The sequence below is a fragment of the Protomyctophum parallelum genome (assembly GCF_964188405.1).
Source record: "Protomyctophum parallelum genome assembly, chromosome: 13".
NCBI lineage: Eukaryota > Metazoa > Chordata > Actinopteri > Myctophiformes > Myctophidae > Protomyctophum > Protomyctophum parallelum.
In genome coordinates, this window is record NC_139708.1 from 21573664 (window position 1) to 21582762 (window position 9099).

Genomic DNA, 9099 nt, shown 5'->3' on the forward strand with positions numbered 1-9099 from the left:
ACCATTAGCAAACCATGACCTTGAAAAATGGGATAAACACCAAACCGAGACCCTACACACAGAACAATACAACAATACAGCAATACAATCAAAACGAAAATGAAGTGAGAGGCTGTCACAGGCATCTAAACATATGTTTTCACTCCTAAAATGTATAAAACTAATAATACATGTGAAAATTGACCCCTCAGCCATCTGGCCCTGGAACTCCGGGCACAAACACAAACAGAGCCACGAGATAGAAAACCACGTCTGTTTTCTCATGCCAATAAAGCCCTTTGAATTGAATTTCCGGCAAAGCTTGAAATTGAACTTGAGTAGGACAAAAACATGGGTAGGCATGGGAAGAAATGCGCTGGTCATTAAAACAATTACTCAATAAATATGTGTACAGTACATGCTTTTTCCACACCGTCATTCTGTGTAGATTAGAACATACATTTTGCACCTCAATTGTGGTCCTAATAGAGACATTGGACAGAATCCAGTAGTTGGCGATGAAATAATATGTGACAGCTGTTTTTGATTAGCAAGTCTAGCAGGGCCTTTTAAGTGTTTCTCTGCATGCACCATGGCTTGGATTCAACTGAAGTACTCTTCTCTTTATAGTGCCTCTCCTGTATTCCAGGCAGAGTTTAAGTTTTGAAATCAATTTTAGTATTGCAAGATGACTTGCTTTTCACTCCCTTTGCTTAACTAAATTAACAAAATAAATTGGATTTAATGTTGCTGATGAATTGTCTCTCTCTTTCTGTGGCCCTTCTCTTATAACCACTTGAGCACGAGGTCTTCCTTGCCCCTTTCAGAGTACTCATTTATAAAGGAGAGAAGAAGCAAGGAGAATGCACCAAATTAGAATTAAACTCAATAAGGTTTTGTTGTGAAATTGTTCTGATCTGTCTGTGTCAGTCTATCTCTGTTTCTCTGAAATGCAATTAATATGATCCTCAAGTGTTTTGTTTTTGATCAGGACAAAAAAACAAAACATAAATTGCATATTCCATTTCCTCTTGCATGAGAAACCTGATCGAATTTGACGAGTAGATAGTACTGTGGTGTTTTAAAATTTACAGTGGTAATCAGATTGTCTAGAAATGTAGATTATATAATATTAATCATATTATGTCTGTCTGTCTGTCTGTCTGTCTGTCTGTCTGTCTGTGGCGGGGGGGGGGGGGGTTTCCACTGTGACATTTACAAAGGAAAGGAACTTGAAAGTATTGTCCTGAAATGTATTGAACCCTCCCCAAAGTGCACCTTCTCAGTTTGACATAATTTGGGACCCACTCACCACTGTGACACTGTGACATTTACAAAGGAAAGGAACTTGAAAGTATTGTCCTGAAATGTATTGAACCCTCCCCAAAGTGCACCTTCTCAGTTTGACATAATTTGGGACCCACTCACCCACACAGCGCTTCTTCATCTATTATCTGAACAGTTTGTTTATGATTTGGTGGTCTATAATAAATGGGGCATTTTCAGTGCACATGATCTGATCGAGATATTCAATCCAAAGCCAATAGTGTGAAGAAAGTTAGAAAAGGCACCTTTGGTGTAGTGTGAAGGCCTTGTTGTCTTCACAGCTACTGACAGTGTTTGCACAGGGTTTCCATAGTAGCCCCATGCAGCCAAAAAAGAGTGTTTGCCTCTTTGTGTGTCCACTGTACGTGGGCGTGAAGGCTCACACCCACGTACAGTGGGCTGAGAATGCCACAGATGTCTTGCAAACACATACACTGTAAAATTGGGTCCAGTTGGTTCTATTTGTACACCCTATAGTTAAATGAACACTGAGGATTGTAGGCTACTGTGTACACTCTTTAACTGCAGCCATAGCCTATAGGCCTCAAACAATATTAAAATCCTGCAAAAATACCAAAAAACAACATTCACCACACACTTGACCATGCATATGTACATCTCCCGAATTCTATATTCTTTATGTTGTTAACCATGGGTCCACCCTTACCTATATTTGTCTTTGTTGTTGCAAAAAACTAAAAGAGTGAATCGCACCAGACACCCAGAGTAGACCCATTAGATGACTATCACCTCTCTATGTACTGTAGTAGAACACTGGCAGGAAGGAAGGAATCACAGCAGACACTGCAGGAAACCATTTATAGCCGAAACAGCTCAGGCACAAACACCAGTAAACCAGCAGTTACACCTGGAGACAGAGGCAAACACGCCACTGCACACAGCATCCCCCAAAACTCTCAGGGGCAAAGCAGATAAGGTCGTATCAGGGTGGCAAATCCCTTTTTAATGCGTCTTTAATGATGCTTTTATACCTCTTAATGGATTTGTGTGGAAGTGCACGCGTGGGAGTGTGGGCTAGACGCAGAAGCAGGGAGAACACTGAGCATGTTATCGTAGAGTCAGTAGAATCGCTCCAGTGTATTTGGATCCATCTACAATATTTACTGTGATGTGTGTTATTTTTGGTAAAAATGAATAGGCCTTAAATACTGTAGGTATATCTATATTCCAATAGCAAACATTGCTGTTTTTATCAGTAAAAGGAGTCTCTCCAACTCTTAAGTAAACAGAAAATGCCCAGGTCAGGATACCACTTGTATCCAATCAATAAGGAGATTGAATTCATGCAGGAAACAGAATATTTAAATTAGGGATGAAAGTAAAAACTAGCAGACAAAATTGGAACTGGAAGATTGAAGCTGATAAATGATCTTTGTGGAGTTCTTTCTCCGGATTAGATAAGATCGGTACCCACTACCCTGAGCTGACCATTTTGTTTCTGTTTATTAAAGAGCTGCAACATGGTCTCACGCTACTACACTATAGCAGAGGTTTTCAACCCTTTTCATATCAAGGTCCATTCATTTTTGGGAAATTTGAGCCACGGACGGACCACCATTTGATGAGATTTTGCCTCTCACACCCACTTTTGTTGTCGTTGGATAAGATTTCGTCCACAATTCCATGCTGCATTGATGTGATACCATGGGAGAGACAACAGGCAAACGTTGATCAAAAGAACCAATATTCTACATTCTCTAATTGCGTATGCTACATGCCTGCCTGTCATGTACCTGTTGTGTATTGTATATTTTAATGTATTGTACCTTTTAAAGTTTTTGATTCATGTTTTTTTTTATTATTGTTTGGACCCAATGTTTTAAACATTTGTGTCAATAAAGCAACTAACTGTATAGACTTGTGTAAATTAAGTAATGCTTTAACAATAATTTAACTCTTGAGAGCGTACAAATTATAAGCTCTAATAATAAGGCTCCATTTGGTTACCAACTCTCCATCATTTAGCTGGGGACCACCTGGAACCCCCTCAAGGACCACTGGTTGAAAACCACTGCTCTATAGCAATAGTTACTATCAGAATATAGAGCTTTAACTACATTTAACCTTTAAGCTTATTTTATTCTCTGACATATAGGACAAATAGCTGATCGAAAAGCTCATGGCTAATCACATGTTGACGTATTGTGAGCTACTGAGCTTGTATATCAGCTATTCTTGCCACGAGACACCTTCATACTACTAAGTATAAATCAGGCTTCATGAAGGAAGAATGGTGACCATGAAGCTGTTAACCACATTGTAATGCACACATTGGAGTATAGCTATGGAGTGATGCAACAATTTCCATCTGCTTCTTTGTTCCTGTGGAAGTACCTCTGAGTGCACCCTCCGCACTTGTTTCTCTCCGCTGTTTGCAAACAGACACATAGGCCTTGAGACAAAAATGTTATTGGTATTATATTTATAAAAAAAAGCAGAAACAAAAGTTTGGTATTCAACATATTTCTTTATAAACCAAAAATAACACTGTTATTAGGACATTAGGTTTAGGTAACCATTTGGGCACATGATCACTTCAAGGCTGGCGTGGCACTGGTGGTTTTCCGAAAAACACCATTGCTTTTTCGTCTTATAGGCTTCTAATAATTAGAAAAATAAAAGCACAGTAAACGTCCATAATTTAACAATTAAACATAAAGCATGAGTCAATAATTTAATAATAATGGTTGTTTTTGATCAACTTAGTTCCCAAACCTTTCAGGTTGAGACCCAAAAGATGGATTAGATGTTCGCCCAGGACCCAAAACTGCACAGATGTGGGGAAATAGCCCATTAAATTAATACACGATAATCAACACTAAGGCCCTCATTTATCAACCGTGCGTACGCCAAAATATGGGCGCACGCCGAAATTACCGACATTTTCGGCATTTAACATTTCCGGCAAAGCTTGAAATTGAACTTGAGTAGGACAAATAGTCACGTCTGGTCGGGAGCTGCCGTACGCTTTTTTTCTTCTTACACAAGCGGAGCAGCCTTGTCTGAACTGCTGAGAGGCTGTCACAGGCATCTAAACATATATGTATTCACTCCTAAAATGTTTATATAAAATGTATGTATAATGTATATGGGCTACATGTAAAAAATAAATAAATAAAAATGTTAAGGAATACATGTGTCATATGAAATTAGTAGGAGATAAAATCGCGCAATTAAAAACAATGTTGCAAGAGATGCTTAAGCCATTTAAACAGTGTTTTGCATGAGCGCATACATGCGAGGATTTGGGCTGTCTGTGCTGAAATATTTCCATGACGGGACGTTGGAGAGTATAGTGCAGCAGTGCTGCAGCTCAGCTGCGGAGAGTCCCAACGTGCAGGTATAGCCTACTGTAGCCTAATCTACAGCATGAAGGCCGATGTCTTTCTTACGGTATGTGCAATATAATAAACCTGACGCGTCGCTCGAATGCCAAATGTACCGTGCCAGGCTCCCAGCGCAAGTGGGAACTGCATCGGAGATATAGGTATATTACCCAGCCAGCCCACGCTGCCCACCACCAGCCACATGAGGCTATATACTGTTTTGGCTGCACATTCATATAATGACAGTTGACAGCCCGGCCGGCGGCCACTGCAGTGACTAACGACTGCGAGGCAATCTAAATAGACTGTCGAACGTCGGAACGTGCATGGTCAGTTGGTCACGGACGGACCACTGTGATAGAGAGAGACAGACAGACAGACAGACAGGACAGGAGGAGCACCTGCAAAACAGCAGCGTGTGTGTGCCTATTTGTTATTTAATTATGGTTCACAGGTTCAGGTTTTCGTTCACTAATATATCTTGTTGTATATTAAATTAAAAATACTTTAATAATTTAATATACAACTAACAACACACAGTGAAAGTTGCAAATAGCGATATGTGCGTGCGTGCGTGCGGGGGGTGAGGCGGGCAGCAAGGGAAGCGAAGCGAGAGGAGAAACAGACAGCTTTATTTTAATGTGTCATGTACGTAGGTGCGTGCGTGCGTGCATGACAGCAAGGCAAGCGAGGTGAGAGTGAAACAGACAGGGTAGGCCTACAACTTTATTTAATTCATGCTGGTGTTCGTTCTTTATTTGTTTAACAACACACCAGTTAGTTGGGCTTGCAAGTTGCGTGTGCGTGCTGTGCGTGTGTATGAGAGAGGGGGGTGAGGCTGGCAGCAAGGCACAGGAGAAACCTATTTTTTCATGTAACCATGGTTTCAGGAAACGTATTGCCGTTGTTCATGTCGCAAAAACGAGGGCGAGGCTTGATTTCTTAGGGCGTGCCAGATCAAATTCAGCCGTGACATTTATTAACGTGAGAACAAAATTAAGGAAGGATCAGCTGTTTGCGATCACTTTATAAATGCCGTGGCGACGTGGGTGTACTACGAAACCTGCACTCGAATCTGTGGCAGATTTTACACTCGATTGATAAATGAGGGCCTAACACTTTAATTTAGAACACAGCCAAATCAAATCATATACGTGTTCAATCAATTATTCAATCAAAGCAAACGGCACAAACAATATTAGTTTGCCAGTTGCCTCTTCTACAAAAATTAAAGTTACAATACAATTAAGTTACTGTCACGTGTTGTCATTCTCTTGTATTATTTCCCACCACGGAGTACCCTTGCATCTCGGAGGACACGCAAGACGGGCAGTGTCGGTAGGCCAATCAGAGCCAGAGGCAGGCGGGGCGTTACCATGTCTATGCTCGGACGTAGAATACGAATAGATATATGCTTTATGCACCACTGCTTTATCCACATCAATGAACAAACTCCCTCCATCTCCTCCTTCCATAGAAGTATTCAGGTTTTCACTCTGTCAGTATGTCATCCAATGGGTTGAGAGTAAAAGCGGCCATGTCTTTCCGGCACCCCAGAGCTTCCATTTTGCAGGAATCCCGGTGCCGATTGTGTTTTAAGAGTGGTTTAAGTAATAGGCTCTGCTGTTGGGTGGTTTGTGATCATAATGTCTGTGTCATGCTTGCACAGAGAGTTCTGAAGCGTCACAGGAGCAGAACCACATACAATGCAATAACAATGCAACAAGTGTTTTTCATATGTCTGAATGACACACCATCACTTCTTGATTTTCCTATAAATGAAGCCGCAAAAGCTGCCTGCATGTGTACACATAGACTCTCAATTTGTACTACAACATGATAGCTCACTACATAAGCTACCGTTTACAGTATATAAAATATGCAATATGAAAAAGTGAGGCAACCAGTTAAAAAATAAAGCCCTGACGACAGAGTAGACTATACAGTAGTTGCCTTGAATGCTCACGCAATATACATTCCTTTAAAAAGCAATTGATTGTCACATTATGAAGTAAAAGGGTAGAAGTGACATCTTCAAGAAAAGCACAAATGTGTAACAAACATGTAATCTTTAGGCATTAGAAATAAGGTGGCACATAATGCATGATACAGACTATAGCAACTCCATTCAAGCTTTGTTTGAATAAATCTACCACAGTTCACCAGCATGATAGCAAACACAATATTCAATATTGATGTCGCTTAGTCTATTGATCAAAATGAAATAATATTCAGGGAAAGGTAGGATGGTTGACTCAGTGATGAGTTCTATTATGCTGTGTTCACTTCAAGTAACGCAAACTGACACCAAGAGACATACATAGCTCTGGCCAATAGCCCTAATGCCCTTGCATTAAGGCTATGGGACTCATCTTCCTGCACTCGCATAAAATGCAGACCAGCCTCTCGACTGTAGCGGAAATAAAAATATCGTTTAAAACATTTTTTGCCCAGAAAATGATTTATTTTCACCTGTAGGAAAAATCTTGACTATGGGGTTTTCTCTTGCCAATATCGGTAGAGGGCGCAGTGGAGCAACTAAAAGTATTTTTCTTCCAGTGGAAACAAAATTTGTTTTCTGGCCCAAAAGTGCATTTTATACGTGTGATGTATACAGTGTGCGTCCACTGCAGAAAGAAGGCTTTGTAAAGACACATACTGTCTTTGTATTGGTGAGTAGCGACAACGTTCTTTTTAGTTTCGCTACAGTCGAGAGGCTGGTCTGCATTTCATGCGAGTGCAGGAAGACGAGAGTAGCATAGCTCTAATTAGAGCTATGGACCAGAGCTAAGACATATAGTATTATTTTATTTTTTTACACTAGAGGTAACTTATGTCCAATGAGTTTCTCTTTTGCCCTGGCTCCTCCGGAAGGGTTCTGACACTCCCATTTTTCGTTCCATTAACAAGTGAGGGCTGGACCAGTGGGGGCCCATCGCCTGGATCTTTCCCATTGCTCTCCCCAGTTGCGGCCTTCATTTCTGGAGTAGTCATATCCGCAGTTCCAGGAGGTGGTCCCGTGTCCGAGAACAGGGTTGGGGAGTTCTCGGGCTGCACGCTGCCATTGCCATTCTGGCTAATTCTGTAAATCTCTGTTGTCATTTCCGTCATCTCCTCATCATCTTGCTCATCCCGAATTACCCTTCGCAGGCTCTCCCTCGGCATCAGCACCCTCCTCCGCTCCTCCTGCAGCTCTGTGGGCTCTTGGTTCTCCACCTTTCGAGACGAGCGGCAGAGGGCTTTACGGAAACCCCTCTTGAAGTTGTCTGACACAAAGCCATAGATGACTGGGTTGGCGCAGCTGTTGGCATACCCAAGAACAATGATAAGGAGGTAAATGCCCTGGTAATCTGGGCGCACATTCACCAGTAGGTTGATGATATTGACGACATAGAAGGGCATCCAGCAGAAGACAAAAACAGCCACCACGATCACCACCATGCGTGTGACTTTCCGTTCGGACTTCCTGCGCTTGCTGGAGGTGGCGTGGACCTTCTTCCCCGAACTGCGGATCTTCAAGACAATGAGCAGGTAGCAAAGGCAAATGATGAGCAGCGGGCAAATGAATCCCACCGCAGAGGTGTAGATGATGAAGGTGACACTCCAGATGGTGGCCGGCTCCGGCCAGGTGATGTTGCACTCGCCGCATTGGGCGATGTCGGCGAAGATCACCACGGGCAGGATGACCAAGAACGAGAGCAACCAAACCATGCCATTCACCACCTTAGCGACCCGAGGGCGCCGCCACTTGGAGGAGCTCATGGGATGGACCACAGCCAAGTAGCGGTCGATGCTCATCACGGTGAGGCAGAAGATGCTGGTGAATTGGTTGATGGAGTCGACGGTCATGACCAGGCGGCACATGAACAAGCCGAAGGGCCAAGACTGCAGGGTGTTCTGCACAGCCAGGAAGGGCAGGCCCAGCATGAACAACTCGTCCGCTATGGCCAGGTTCAGGATGTAGATATTGGTCACGGACTCCATCTTGGTGTAGTGCAGCACGATGTGGATGACCAATGTGTTGCCTGTGAGGCCGATGATGCAGACGATGATGTATATGACCGTGATCAGCACACCGGGACCCGGGGAGGGCTTGCAGGGTACGCTGGTGCAGTTGGTGCAGTTGTATAACGAGTCATTGAAGAAGCTGTCGTTGATGTTTAGGAGGAGCTCGGAGGAAGGGCTCGGAAATAAACACTCGTTCATCTCCTGGATAGAGTTGAATGAGTCAGCCATGGCTGCTTTTTCTCTTCTCTGTCTCTTGTTGTTATTATAATTTTCTTTTTTATCTGTCTGTCTCACTCTCAGCTCGCTCCCATCTGTCCTGTGAGAACACAGAAATTGTTTGAAATAATAAGCCACAGATTAATTTTGCCATAACAACATTCGGTCAGTCTTTTGGCCCATTGAAACCTCAGACACATTAAACAGTGTGTGTTCCCGTAGA

At 42.6% G+C, this 9099-nt stretch overlaps 1 protein-coding gene across 1 annotated transcript; it reads right to left on the minus strand.

Annotated features, from left to right (window-relative positions):
* Positions 1-7472: 7472 nt before the first annotated feature.
* Positions 7473-8888, minus strand: sstr3 (somatostatin receptor 3; the record flags this gene model as incomplete). The annotated part of the gene is made up of 1 exon (XM_083779002.1): positions 7473-8888. One exon carries the CDS (start codon positions 8886-8888, stop codon positions 7473-7475), a length of 1416 nt encoding a protein of 471 aa, XP_083635128.1.
* Between the last annotated feature and the right edge of the window lie 211 nt (positions 8889-9099).